This window comes from Mixophyes fleayi, chromosome 8 (assembly GCF_038048845.1).
Source record: "Mixophyes fleayi isolate aMixFle1 chromosome 8, aMixFle1.hap1, whole genome shotgun sequence".
Taxonomy (NCBI): Eukaryota; Metazoa; Chordata; class Amphibia; order Anura; family Limnodynastidae; genus Mixophyes; species Mixophyes fleayi.
The window spans coordinates 18,879,893-18,895,315 of record NC_134409.1 but is presented as its reverse complement, the minus strand read 5'-3'; the positions used below and the strand labels follow the sequence as shown (position 1 = coordinate 18,895,315).

The 15,423-nt window shown below is 39.1% G+C and overlaps 1 protein-coding gene across 1 annotated transcript in view; it reads right to left on the bottom strand.

The window, feature by feature from the left end:
• LOC142098999 (cytochrome P450 4B1-like) overlaps positions 1-15,151 on the bottom strand; it is a 29,857-nt gene extending 14,706 nt beyond the window's left edge. The window contains exons 1-4 of the mRNA XM_075182032.1: positions 14,959-15,151; positions 5,545-5,689; positions 2,228-2,272; positions 708-835 (exon numbers count right to left, since the gene is read on the bottom strand). Coding sequence (XP_075038133.1) covers positions 708-835; positions 2,228-2,272; positions 5,545-5,689; positions 14,959-15,150 — 510 coding nt within the window. The 5' untranslated portion in view covers position 15,151. The remainder of the gene's footprint in view (positions 1-707; positions 836-2,227; positions 2,273-5,544; positions 5,690-14,958) is intronic.
• Between the last annotated feature and the right edge of the window lie 272 nt (positions 15,152-15,423).

The following is a 15,423-nucleotide window of genomic DNA, read 5'->3' as shown; positions in this document are numbered from 1 at the left end:
CCTTGGCTTGATAACTGCATTTATAATGGACTAGTAGTGACACTAGTCTGTAACACTTTAGTATGTTCACTGTCGCTTTATCTTAGTCATATTGTTTCACCACCTACACCCACTATACTACTTAAGTCATATAACCCCATTTCACTCCTCTTTCAATTACACATTATCCACCATATTTTTACCACACTGTCTCTATTGTTGATTTTATTATTTCTATTTTTCATTCTATTCTATTCTTACCACATTACACTTTCTCCCTCCCTTGCACTTGATATGGTCTATGGTGCATGGTTATTGTCTTTTATCATTAACCTACTCTAACTTTTTATTCAACCACCACAACCAGAACCCAGGGACCAGTTCTCAGCCCTTTACTTTGGACACTTTGCTGGACCTAGCCGAGAGGATCAGAACAACACCAGACACACACCATACCCACCGATGACATCCAACCAAAGTATTACCTTTTAATAGTCTTTCTAGGTTGGGACCAACTGTTTGCAGCACACACACCATTTTCGATTAGCAAAACTCAAAGGTCAACTGTATCTTTATTAACGGAATTATGTATTTAGTTTTTTGTTCTCTATTTAACTTAGCACCTATTATACAAACTGTAGTCAATGTATCATAATACCCCAGCTATCAAACAGCCACCATCAAATTATAGTCAATCCAGTACTCTTCCAAAAGAATTTGTCCCTTACCAGCATGGTATTAGCACAATCTGACATCAGTGTGATATACGGCTTCAGAACATCGTAATGGAATGCTGGAGTCAGCAGCTTACGGTGCTGGAACCATTTCTGGCCAGATAACACCAGCAGCCCTTTCCCTGAGTGACACAAACATAGTAGTTAAGGCAAACCAGTTGAAATGTACAACAGGCAGAGCTAAATTTAAAGATGTGAAAGCTTTATATAGATTTGGACATAAGTACATTTGCTCTTCCTAAAATTGCACATTACCACACTGTGCATGTGCAAACAATTACACTAGAATTTAAAGTAGACTTGCACTTATTATCCTTTGCAATTTAGAGTAGCATCGAGGGCATGCATGTGTAAGTTCTGTATAGTAAAGGCCTCCATGTAAGTGTAACATGCTCCCTGCGGATGCTTACTAGTTATTTTAGTTAGATGCATCTCAAATGACATGGGGTATGGGGAGAGGTGGATGGAGCCCTTGGCACTATGATGAATGCCATTTTGGCTACACTGTCCTGTACTGCCTCCAGCATGGGCAAGTAGAGCCCATAGGAAATTTATTTTTACATACTAGCTGCCAATACATATTATGAGGGTACTGGGATTTCTATCACAGCATTCCCAGCACTCCCACAATAAATAATGAATGTAATATAACCAAAATAGATCTGCAGTGTCACAAACTGTCATTAGTAACTGAATCCTGACCAACAGGGTGGGATTAGGCAATCGCTCTATGGTAAAATGCAACGCCGTTGATTAATGCACATTGTAGTTACAGGGACAAATAAGTATTCATGTGATACAGCTGTGATCCACTGTATTAACAGCTTGAAAACCAACACAGAAGTTGACATCAAAAGAGGACTTGTCAGGTTTCTGAAAATATACACAATACATGGCGTCCATAATAAGCTTAATATATCGGCACAAGCTATAATCACTTAACATGTGCTGGTTTTACTATAAAAAGTATATTATTTTTACACCTCTTTAACCACAAACAGACATATCTGCGATATCTGCAGAAAGTATGTCTGGTAATCTATGTTAATCTATTTTCCCAACAGAAAACATCAAAGAATAGCTTAGAAGGTGGTGAGTTAAAATAGCAAAGAATTGTTGTGCTCACCTTTTCTATTCCCACCCCAAAGTCCTACAGAAAGTGAAAACTGCTTATTTTTGTAAAATACTAAAACATTTGCGGATAACTCCAGTCCCCCTGTTGTTTGCATAAAATGCCACTACCATTAGAGAAAATAGTAGCAGGAAAACAAACTTAATAATTATTGAGAATCTGGGAATTTGGGACTATGGTAACATACTTGCAAATGTTCTCAAATTGAAAATCAGGAGAAATTTGGTGATCCACCCAAACAAGGTCCAATCAGAGAGTACACCCCTTTTCTAGTAGGTCATTGTCTTTTGGCCAATGAAAATCAGGACTTTGCTCAGTTAGCTCACAGTGCTCTAAGAAGTGATTTGTAAAATATATATAATGAGAGTTTCATCATACATACCTATCCATGGTGTTAGGAAGACATAGGCAACGCTATCCTTTGGATCTGTAAAGAAACAGTTTTATGATTTAAGAAATATTCACAATACATGGAAAGTACAAAAACATTAGACATACAATTTTTTAAGACATATGTATTAAAGCTATTTTCCAAGACTAACAGTGACATCATAAAACTTTGTTTGAAAACCAAATTGTTGTAGTATATGAGAATATGCAAAGAGAGCAATTAAAATGGATTGCCCCCTTAAACAAATTCTTCTTAATCACTCCTGCACCCCATATAAAAGGGGTCCCTCACTGTGATATACCCCATTACCTGAATTGGAGAACTACGTTTTTTGATGCTGGAGAACCATAGTACTGCAATAGAATAAAGTTAAGTAAAGTAATTCTATTGAACTGCTGCTCTCGATTTCTTTCCAACATTGCTGCAGAGAAAACTGTATAGAGTGGCCCTCCTGACTCATGTAACAGGCTGTTTTGTGAGAGGAAGACTTGATTAAGAAGGAGGTTGTCCACTATTTAAGCCAATATAAATCAACCTGACAATTAGTTAAATAAAGTTAATCTATTTTCCCAACAGAAAACATCAAACCAAGAATAGTCTAGAAGGCTATGAGTTAAAATAGCAAAGAACTGTTCTGATCAATTTTTTTATTCCCACTCCAAAGTCTTACAGAATGTGAAAACTGTGCTTATTTTTGTAAAATACTAAAAAATTGCAAATAACTCCATTCCCCCTGTTGTTTGCACAAGATGCCATGGCATTAGAGGAAATAGCAGCAGGGAAAGAGGAGAGAATCTTTAAAAAGGCAAATAATTAAGAAAGCAAACAATTATGTCACTATAGTGGACACACTGTTAAAATTTACCAGCACAGAAATTAAGAAAATCTAGGATCCTGTTCTTTCAAGTATTTGGACTACCGTTGCGGTTTACGACTACAGCTTACTTCACCACAGTAAGGCTGCCGGTCTATGGCATTCAAGGTACGCTAAGGTTAATTTTTCATTCAGCTACATTCTTGGGCGGGTGAGGGGAAGGGGTGGCCTTCTCCTTGTTTGCCTTTTCCCTCTGCAATCTATTCTAAATGCAGCAGAGAGGTTAATCTTCCTCTCCTGCTGCTCCTCACCTGCTGCAGCACACCTCAAATCTGTTCACTGGCTCCTCATTTTCTCCAGAATTCAGTTCAAGCTGCTCACCCCTAACCTACAAAGCCCTCACCATTGCTTCCAATTGATACATCTCATAACGAAATACACCCCACACAACCTACCTGTACTCATACCTGTAATCGTACTTGTATGAAGTATACTTCTATTTTGTACTAACATGATTTGTTGCTGTTTAATTTTTATTCATGTATTTATATGCTGACTGTCCAATGCTGCAGAATTTGTGGAGACTTAGAAATAAACATTTATAATGACGATGATGATAAATGCAGCATTTCCCTGTGTTCAACGTCACTTCCAACATTCCACATGAACTTCACCATACAGAGCTATTTACTCTATTAGATTGCAATTTAACATAAGCACACCAGGGTTTTTGAACAGTCTCTGATCTTATAAAAATAAATAAAATGATACATGAGATTTGTGACCAGAAAGTATATTGCAATCATTACACAGCACTTTGATTCCCATAAGGAAGATACATTTTAATGCAATAAACCCAGTTCACAGTAAACTGATATTACACTGTGTACTCTTTTGAATGAGACACTAAGGGGTAAATGTATCAAGCTGAGAGTTTTCCGGCGGGTTTGAAAAACCCATCAGATTCTAGCTATCATTTATTTTGTACATTCTACAAAAATGATTGCTAGAATCTGATTGGTTGCTATAGGCAACATCTTCACTTTTCAAACCGGCCGGAAAACTCTCAACTTTATACATTTACCCCTTAGTCTATGTTTTATGTAAACTTATTGGGACTGATTCATCAAGACAGGTATCTGCTGATTTTGAGCAAATCATGCGCAAAATCACTTTGCGAATGCCCAGAACTGGGCGATATGGGCATGAACGCAGCCCTGTCCGCAGCATCCGAGACTGCAAAGGATATTTACTCCAGCCTACTATTTTGGGGAGTGAACAGAGCAGGAAAGGGACGTTTTGCCATAGTGAATTTACAGTAGGGGCATGCCAAACCTAAGCGCACGCAGCCTCGTCTGAATCCAGCTCTGTGCATCTCAAAGGTACTTGTTTTTCTGCCATATCTCTTGCTCCAGCTTAAGGGCTAGTCTAAGTCCTGATCACTAGTGATGACAGTCTCTTATGCATGCTATAACATGTGTTTGCAATCACGAGCAACTGTAAAAATGTATTTTTTGCTCAGTAGACATTAACAATGTTCTAATAAATGTATTTCATGGGGGGGGGGAAAACACTTTTTTTACTGTTTAATTATTAATCCCTTTATTATTAACAGGTGACATTAATTCAAGTTTTTTTCCTGTACGTTTTTTTGGAGATTTATATTCCATATTGGTATTGGACGCATCCTGCACTGTCCTTTGTAGTAGAGCACAGCAGAGCTGCCTACGAATTCAAAAGCACACGTATCTTGAGATCAGTGCTTTGCTGAATTTGGGTGAATGCAAAGTCTAAATATGTGCATATAATGTTAAATGCAGGTTGCGCTCAGAATGTGTGCCTTGGTTAATCAGGCCCACTGTGTTTAAAGTGTTCACTTGTGCCCATAGTTTTTGTGAAAACCTAGGATTATGTAAATGTTAAATGTATTGGGTATAGGTATCAATGTGAACTCAGTATTAATTTTTTCTTACAAAAAATGGTATAACACCCCCTCTCCCTAGATATCAGGAAGTTAATTGTCTGAGTTCCGAGATCTATGCTGTTTGTGGGATAATAACCCCTTTAGCGATTAAGTAAAAGTCATTAAATCTCAAATCTCAGTGCTTTTGACATATCAGTGCCGAGCACCTGATTGGATGGTTTGAAAACCAATCAGTGCACTCAACAGCAATGAGGTTCAAAATTCTCCTGCCTATATGACCATTACTGAATCAATGGGGTTGTCAAAGTGCCTCATGTCTTAATGATGTCACTAGTTCCTAGTCAAATGAATATTGATTCAGGCAACAAAATGGCTTCCACCACTGTGTGGAAATGGCTAGTCCATTTGACCCATTATAACGGTAAACTTCTGTGAAAGCTTATTGTTGTTCGTTAGTAAACATACATTTTAAATGGGATGAAAACCAGGACAAAGCCATGCATTATATAAAGTTTCATACATTTTTCAAATACATATAGAAAATATGGTAAAAGTAGTGTTACTTCTTACCCTGTCTGGACAGAATGGCCTTTGCATAGTCTGGGTGGGAAACAATGAAATAAGCAAAGAAATTTCCGAACCGCATAGGGAATCCATATTCATATTGTTTCGCATATTTAGTCACAACGTCCAAATCAGTCCCATCTTTCTTGAACTGTTAAAATACAAAAAGAAGAGAATAATCTAAGTACACTTTTAAAACAAGGGTGTTCCTGAGTCTGTAGGTGACAGGATAGTGCAGGTGGATGGAGCACTTTTAATGCGTCCCCCCAACCTCTGCACTGTACTGCAGTGGGTGAGAGCCGGCGCACTCCGTGACATCATCATGCACTGGCACAATGACCCCATTTTGCACCACCTCTTCCCCCAATGGAGGAAATACTGGTGGGCAAGTATGATTTTAATTTATTTTTGCCTCATGTGTGCTAAGGACGAGTGGGATTTGTCCTTAGCACGTTAGAGGTATATAAGCAGGTCTAGTCCCACTTGTCCTTATTATTTTTATTATTATTATTATTATTATTTTATTAATCTTTATTTGTAGGGCGCCACATGAGGTCTGCAGCACTGTACAGAGGACAAACAACAAGACAGTACATGGTATAACAGTACAACAGAGTAAGCAAATAACACTACAACGCACAACACAGCTACTTATAGCCTGGGAAACAAAATATATAATGAGGTAATGAGAAACAGGAGGGAAGACGGCCTTGCTCACTAGATTTACAGTCTAAAGGCAAAGGGGCAGGCAAATGATTAACAAATGGGGTGAGCCAATGTAAGGGGATCTGAGGGCAAGTAGCAAGAGAGGGTGAGATGGAGGATGAAAGAAGTTGAGTTATACTACATGGTGAAATGGTTAAGTGGAGGACTGGTTGACTTTTCTAAACAAGTGGGTCTTCAATGACCATTTAAAGTTATACAGGCTAGGGTGTAGTCTGATAGGAGAGAGATTGTTCCAGTGGTGGGGGGCAGCACTGGAGAAATTTTGGATAAGGGAGTGAGATGTGGTTATCAGAGTGGATGAAAGGTGACGGTCATTGCCCAACCAGAGAGGGCAGGAGGGAGTAAATGTATGGAGATGAGGGAGTAAATGTATTAACCTACGGATTGTTGAACTCCCGCGAGTTCGCCGTCTTCAGCGCTTAAATTTAAAGCGGCGCTGCCTTGTAAGGCAAGCAGCCTATATCGAGAGGGGGAATTAACTTTCTGAATTTAAAGATATATAATTAAATTGCGATTCTTAGGTATGTTCGTGAGTGGCTTAACGCTCAAAATGTTTATGTCATTATGAAAGTTGATAGTTCTTTTGTATCTACTTGTAGTTTGGTCTCTTATTACATTTATCTAGACAAGATCTTTCGGAAGATCTTTATTTTTTTACTACATGGAAAGTTTGGCGTACAACTCGAATAAAATATGAGCTTAATTGTACTCATTGACTTTATTTACCATTCTATCAAAACCTTGACTTTCAAGAGGGGAAAGTTATATATCCATTCAATATATGGCAGAAGAGGAATCTCCAATATAGGATCATTAGTAGACCAGCAAGCTAGGAAAACACTTACTGTAGCTCAGATTATTGCGAAATTTATCTGCCCTATACTCATGTGTTTTCAGTACATCGTTCAGCCAAAGATTGGTTTAATGAATTAGATATAGCAATTGCTAAGCCAATATTAGGTTGGGGGCCCCTTCTGTTCATTACAAACTTTTACAAACAATGTTTGATTATACAACAATTTGTTTGGGACTATCTTATTGGATGGATGTTTTTCCTGAGGTGACTTTGGATATGATCTTTAAAACAATTGTATTTTCTATTAAGACATTACCAGCATGCACATATAGGGAAATGTTTTAGAAGATATTTCATAAGGGCTATTTGTCCCAACATCGATGTTATACTATGGGTTTAGCTGAATCAGATTTTTGCCCGATATGTCATAGCTTAAAGGTTGCGTTTTTCACTGTATGTGAGAATGTCCATACATTAGACATTTTTGGAGACAGGTCTATCACTATGCATCAACATATCTTTCAAACTATGTTCCTTTATCCCTGGAGTGGGCTGTATTGGGAATTGTGATGGTCTCTTCTCGTATAACGAGGGGAAGCAGAAAACTACTCTTGATTAATTTGGCTGCCGCTCGGAAGAGCGTTTTGCAAATGTGGACACAGGAACATCCGCCATCCTTAGATTTATTTCAGACAAAATTGTTTTTTTGCATTAAGAATGGATTAGCTGGAGACCACTTTGCATAAGGACAACAGAGTAAGCTCTTATTTTAAAATACCTAGTACACTAAAGCTATATATTTTCTCATGTTTCAAATTTACAAGCTGGTATGAGAAAAGGATAGGTCTAAATAATCCCCCTATTCCGTTATTAAATTAAGTAGGTTCTATGTAGAATGTAGTTTTTTTTGGAGTAGGTAGAGACTCTATTTAGATAAATTGACCGCACCTGGAAGACGTATCTAAGATTGAATAAATATGATGTATTGAATATGTAAGGAAATTACATTATATTTTTAGGTATCGTGTTAATATGCTTATGTATTGTATAATCATGTTATGTGAGAAAATTGTAATTTATATTTTATTTTTCAAGTAAAAAAAAAAAAAGAGGTCTTCTGGAATCCATGCCTCAATGGGTCAGAGCTGTTTTGGCAGCACGAGGGGGACCTACACAATGTTAAGCAGGTGGGTTTAACATTGTGGCTAATCGGTGTATGTTAGATGCAGAGACTGAATTACTTGTGCAGATCAATAGTATTCAGAGGTTACATAGTTTGCCCAGCTGCATTCTATTTCCATACCAGGCCCTGTTTATTTTCAGTCAATTAGGGATTTCCTTTTGGACGACTGTTTAAAGCTTCATTGAAATTAATTTACCTCCAAATTCATGTAATCCGTGTTACCAACCAAGTGCACCAACGGTACCCAACTTTAATTTCGCTAGAGAGAGAAAGTATTCTAGCATGATAGATTGTGTGGTGCAAATTGTGGCATTTATCCTCGTAATATTGGGTGGAAAGAGAAGTTTTATATCTGTAGGGTCCTTCAGCCTTAACCGCTACATACATTAGAGGTCATATTTGTTAATTGGGAGGTAGGTCAGTGCAGTAGGGTTGTATGGAAAGGGAGTCTAGTTTATCACGCTCTGCGATATTGTTCTGTTATCAGAGGTATTCTAGTCTATTCAATTCTACTCTATTTAATTTAATTCAATTTCAGTAAACTCTGTTCTTGTTATTTTTATCTAATAATGGGTCATCCAGTTTAATGCAACTGATTATGCTTAAACCTCTGTAGACTATAGCTGGGTACACACTACACAGTTTTCATCCAATAATCGGCTAAATCAGCTGACATACGACCTCTCGTCCAAAAGTCAGGTCAGTGTGTGCAGTGACACGATGGTCGAAAGTCTGCCCAAATGGACGATTGTCGCCTCATTTGGTTGGTCGTACCGTTTAATATTTTCGTTCTAATCTCGTTTCCGTTGTGTAGTGTGTATAAACTTCCGACCGATCCACAACAGTGAGTATGAAATTACAGTCATTGCTCACGATAACATGGCTGTAAAAAGTCGCTAAAGGGACGTCTGCTCTTCCCTTTATCGTCCTAAACAAGGCTAGTGTGTATGCAGTCCATGGACCGAGCGATCGGAACATCGATCGCATGTAAAATCGCTCGGCATAAAAAGTTGGTCAAAATTTCTGTAGTGTGTACCCAGCTTGAGAGATTAATTCTGCCTTCTTGCAGTCAGTTTTAATTAGTGTCAGGCAACCAGGTTTTATTTGTGTTAGGGACTGGGACTGTCAGAGTGGTAGGACTGTCGGGATATATGATTGGTACATTGAGTTGAGTTGATGACCATGACCAGCTTCCCTGCTTAAGAGTCTCTGTTTGATTGACATTGCTGTTGCTTCTAAAAGCTCTTATTGCATTTATACTACAGATTGTATTGTTGTGACTTGTAAACTGTTGTATACCACACCCACATTTTTATTCCCGAATCTCTTTTTCCCTCACAACCTCTGTGTTGTGTTGTTGCTGAGAGGTCTGTGTGGTCACAAGGGGTTTCAAAAGTTGTCCTCTGGTGAAGCAAGGCTGTCTATATCCACACAGATTACAAATGAAGATTTGGGTGGAAACATTGGATCATCAAGGAAGAGTACAACGCACACACACAGCAAACCTGTAACACCCTACTCAGAGTTGGATTGAGTGGTGTTACATTGTATCTCAAGCCTTTCAGACAGCTGCATCCTAAAATCAACGGAGATGAGATTATCATCTGGTCCACATCCTGTTTCTTCTATCACCCCTTTCACCCCAGTCCCTGGTGATGCTGTCCAATAATTGAGATTTACCTGCTCTCCTTGTTATTAGTATATCGGTGCCAGGGTGCTTATGTGATTGGAGTTTCAGCAGGAAAGGGGGAAGTATTCTCCCTCTCTTGCCCCTACTCCACTAAACCTACAGTCAACAAGGCCCCAATGCACTGATTGCAGGAAGGTTTTGCAAAGTGCAACTAGTGACCAGAGCGGTGAGGATGGAATTAGAGTTGTTGTTTTGGACGACACAAAGGGGTAGCAAGGGTTCTGCATGATGGAAATGCATAATTTTGGAAAATATACTGGCTGTACTGAATTTCTATGTTCAAATTAAAGTTTGTGTGGCAACATTCCACACTAACCATTGCGGCACTGATAGCATGCAGCCAATCCACCCCTGCTTCACTCCAGAAGATTCTTAGGACCACCTCTGATGAGTCATCACCAAATGCTGCATGGAAAGTTCTACTCCTCGCTTCGCTAAGCTTCGAATTCTTTACCTTTCCACAGATGCAGATGACAATGCCTCAACTCACAATGGACACAAAAGACAAAGTAATAATGGTATTTTATTTTTATTTTGACTTTTCTACCTACTAGTCAAATACATATATTTTAGCTAAGGTGCCAAAAACCTGTAGCCCAGCTTTGAAGGGTGATGGGTTATGGTAGGAGCTTCTCAGTTCTGTAACTTTTAAGGGCTCCTTTTTAAAATATACAGAGAATCCCTTTAATATGGATTTCAAAGTGGATACTTCTCAAAGAAATTATCAAAGATATTAAAGTAGCAATCAAAACAAATTGAGAAGCTATAAGATGAATGTTGGAATTTACCATATTTCCTTGTTTTTTTTCTTCTTAAGGCTGGTGTTACTGATTTATATTTCTGGACTACCATGGTAACCACAGTCACTTGGCACATGATGTAGTGAGCAGAGAGATTTTGGAACCCCCCCTCTGAGCTCTTTCTGCTCTATGACATGCTCCTTCTCCTTCTGTGTAGCAGACAGGCTGTGTGTCTGGCAGACATTTTGGTTTGCCAACCAGAGTTTTGGTATAAGAAATAGTGATCTGTAGGAGGCTAGCTGTGCAAAATAACTATCAATGACATGCTTAAAAGGTTTTTTGAAGAAAAAAAATCTTCTACGTGGGGTTGTTGTTTTACGTTGCAATACATTTGTGAAAATATTATATATTTGCCGTTTCATCTCTCTTTCTCAATCTACATTGTTCGGGGCCATGCTTCTACTAGAGAGACTGTTTTATACTTCCTCATTTTTTTCTTTGCATTTAACACCACTGGCATTATGATATATTATTAAATAAAATAAGTAAAAATGTGCACATTTCTGGAGTGTACAACTGGTATTTATATAGATACATTAAATCCTAAAAAAATTAAAGTGATATTTCCACTGTAACTATGATTCATTATCTTGGAGTTTATAATGCTGGGATGTTAGCTTTAGCTTGCAATGCTGTACTTTGGAATAACTACGTAATTTCCGTGCACCTATTACCCAGTTAACCATTTCCATAAACCTGACCCAGACTTGTTTTTGATCATCTACTAACTTTGCAGATGCATCTCTCACTATCAGTAAAATGATAACAGCTAAGTGACAGGTCCACTAACATGAGTCTCTAATCAACTGCTTTACAGAGAGCAAACCAGTTCAGTACGAAGAGCATAGCAAAATAATAAGGTGGGAGGACACCTTCTGAACTGGAACCTTACAGCACGCAGCAAAGTTGAAACGCATTAACGGGCTTAAAGAAAAACTAGCAGAAAACAAAAGACTGGGGGCCTGTTTCATTAAGGCATGCAAAACTAACGCAATATGCGTTTTTTTCTAAAAAAAAAACGCACGTGCAATGGGTATACGCACGTCTGTTTTCAACAAGGAGCGGACGTGAAGATACTTGCGCTGGTGAATACGGTTGTAGGTCTGCTCTTCTCTACTACACAAGACGCTTAATGACAAAACATTAAAAAATACAAAAAAGAAACCCCCCCCCCCATGAAAAACATCTATTACGATGTATGTCTACTGTACATAAAATTAATTTTTACAGTTGCTTCTGACAGCAAACACATGTTCTAGCATGTATACTTATCCGTCATCACTAGTAATGAGGACTTAGACTAGCCCTGTAGCTGGAGGAAGAGCTACGGCTGAAAAACAAGTACCTTAGAGATTCTCAGAACTTGGATCAGACGCTGCCTCGTGCGTTCGAGCTTGGCACGCCCTTACTGAACCTTGATTATGGGCATAGGCCTCTTCCTCGCCCTGTTCCCTCTCTGAAATTGTAGACTGTCGTAAGTGTCCTTTGCGCTCCAAGGTGGATTGAACGCTGCTGCATTCTGTGGCGTATGGTCCAGTACTGGACATGCGCAGAGTAATTGTGTGCATTATACACAAAATAAGCAGTTGCGCTCCTTAATAATTCAGACCCTGGATGTGTACTGCAAATTGTCTAGCACACTTCAAGGTGCTCTTCTATTTGCCATTCTCAGAGGACCTATGTAATCTAGAAGTGTGCTATAGGTTTGCAGGGTGTCGGAAAATTCTTAAGGGTTGAACTGTGCAAACGTATAAATATTACACATCAAAGTCCAACCTTCTGCCACTTTAGAATGACCCCTTTTATTGAATTAAACTTTTATGCTTTTCTCCTACAATACTGCTCGGGTTAGCTATATTTCTATCTTAAATTTATCATGAGAACGAGGAGACATTGGGACTGACTTTATTACATGTGGCGCTTTTTGAATGTTTGAAGCTTTTTTTTTTTTACATTGGGCAAAGTGTGCCATCAAAAGTTCTCCACTGGAAGGTGTAGAAAGACTCTGCACTCTTCAACACAACAAGGAATATCATTAAAATGAAGCCCTCTCTACCCTTTTATCTTATTTCTATAATGTTGTTCACCGGTCGGCAAAACTATGTGCCTGGATGAATGGCTACTCTTAACAAGGAACACCTTGACTTAACTCAACCTCTCCCATTGGATAGTGCAAATATCTGCTCATCCATAATCACCAACACCTTGCTCTGCAAAGCCACGGGGGCTTTGGTAGAAATCTAGGTGCACCCAGACATTGTGGCTCACAGTGCCATAAAAGCGGATTATGTGCTGCGTCTCAGCACATTTGACCTCTTCGGAATTATAGTGTGTCCATATAGTAGAGACAAATAATGTGTTACCTTAGCCAATATTCATGAGAATGCAGCCTCTCCATTCTCTATAAATAAGTGATCAATTTCTTATTGTACCTTGAATACTTATTGAAACCCAAGTGAATAATAACAATATCTTCATTATAACCCCTCAATGGGGTTTCCATGGTGTAATAGCGAGAATGTCACAATGATTGGATTTTGGGGAATGTCACGAACGCCCAGACTGTCCCAGATACAGCAATCTGAACAGCTGGCCGTGACTGGCGTCACCTTAGTCACTTAGCAATGAATACACCTTTTCTGCCATCACAAAGGACTTACGTTCACCAAAACCACTTATTAATGTTTCACACTTAAATCACATACACATGTAGCATGAACCTCCCTGGGCTTCGTAAATTCGCAAAGAATCACATAAATGTATTTTAATCTGAAACATGTTTCCAAGGCTTAGTTACAAAAAGTTAATGACAAGGCATACAATAAGTTGCACAAATAAGTTTCAGAAATAAAATAGGACATAAAACCAGAGTCACTACTTACTAGTTAAGACTTGGGGTGTGTGAGGAAACACAATTGAGAAATATGGGACAATTAAGTCAGATTGATTCACAAAATGACACAGAGCTTTCTGAAGTAAATTGTCTATCACTAAGATATATGTTTTTGCACCTCAGAGAATCTCTCACCTCTGCTCTGCTTGAGTGGCTATATGGTTTACAAATTTGGGGCTTCAAACTCATCCGAGATCCTTACCTATCCCGGGCCTGGCTAGTTTCAAGGGATTTGCTGCTAACGTCTTGTTGCCATATACCACAGTACATCTTTAGAGGTGCCTCATCAGGTCAGAGCTGTTTTGGCGGCACAAAGGGGGACCTACACAATATTAGGCAGGTGGTTTTACTGTTGTGGTCATACTTGCCAACTTTGGACACCTCCTCTCATCCCCAGGATGACGCGATTAGCCCCACCCTCCACCCTCTTCACTAACAAAGAGAACAGGATATGGGAGGTTGCCCTGCTCTCCCGGGAGAACTCTTAAAAATTCGGGAGTCTCCCGGACATTTTGGGAGAGTAGGTAACTATGGTTGTGACTGATCCGTGTATATTGGTAATGTGTCGTTGGGTGTAAATGAAGGGAACATGTTCTGTAACCCATAGCAATCCATAGCAATCAATCAGATATTAAGCTCCCTAGGTCTAACTCAGTGCCGTAACGAGGGTGGTGCCTTCAGCCCTTAAGTTCCGCTTAAGGGCTGAAGAGAGAGAAAGATTTTAACTTACCAGAGTTTGATGCTTCAGCCGTTAAGTTCCACCGCACTGACAGGAAGTTCGGCATTTAAATGCCGAACTTCCTGTCAGTGGAAAGCACATGCGTTCCACGGCTAAACTTAACGGCTGAAGCATCAAACTCTGGTAAGTTAAAATCTCTCTTTCTCTTTCTGTCCTCCTACCAACCCTCCCCCTCCCCCACCCCCCCTACTTAGATGGGGGGCGCCAGTGCCCTGTCTCGCCCAGGGCACCAAAATGTATAGTTACGGCACTGGTCTAACTACACAGACTCCTAACAGTTATTATCTGATTTGTTGCTATGGTATACAGCACAACATTGATGCTTGCATTGTTCTTAAAAAAGCGGCAAAGAAAAATGTATTTATAACATTTGCACTTGTCATGCTCTATTTCATACAAATCTAGTTGTTGCTTGGATGTTATAGGTTGCTGCACAAATGTAATTTTAGTAAATAACCCCCAATGTTTCATATTAACTTTAACAACAATAAACAGGCAAACAACTCAGTGCTGAGATTGCTAAAATGCTCTACTTTATTGTCCACTGAATTAGTTAACAATCCGCAGAATACATAACACAGCCAGCCCCTTACCTCATGAGCATTGCCATACAGCCAGTGAGGTTTAGGACCAGGGAAAGCAGAGAACACTCTATTCAGCTCCCTCGAGCTCAGATACAGCTTAGAGACTTTGAACAGCAAATACAGGAAACAGAGCCAGGCTGCCCAGTGACAGAGCTCAGGGACACTCAGAGAGAAGAGTTCTGGCAGCACAGAGGATGCCATGTCTGGGATATACTATGCTCTTTTCTACACGTCCAGTAACATAAATGTGTTAGTGACAGGGGCCAACGTCACAGAAGTCCAAAGAATAGAGTAGGAGGAGAGAAAAGCACACAATCAAAGAAGCCATAAATCAGTAATAAATATAGTACTATAGAGGCAAATTACAGTGATAATGATTTTCTTCTGTAAATATGTGAACCAATGTTATGCCAAATAGGAGTGCATAGGGATTATTTAAAAAATATATATTTTATTGATCTGAAAATAGTTTGA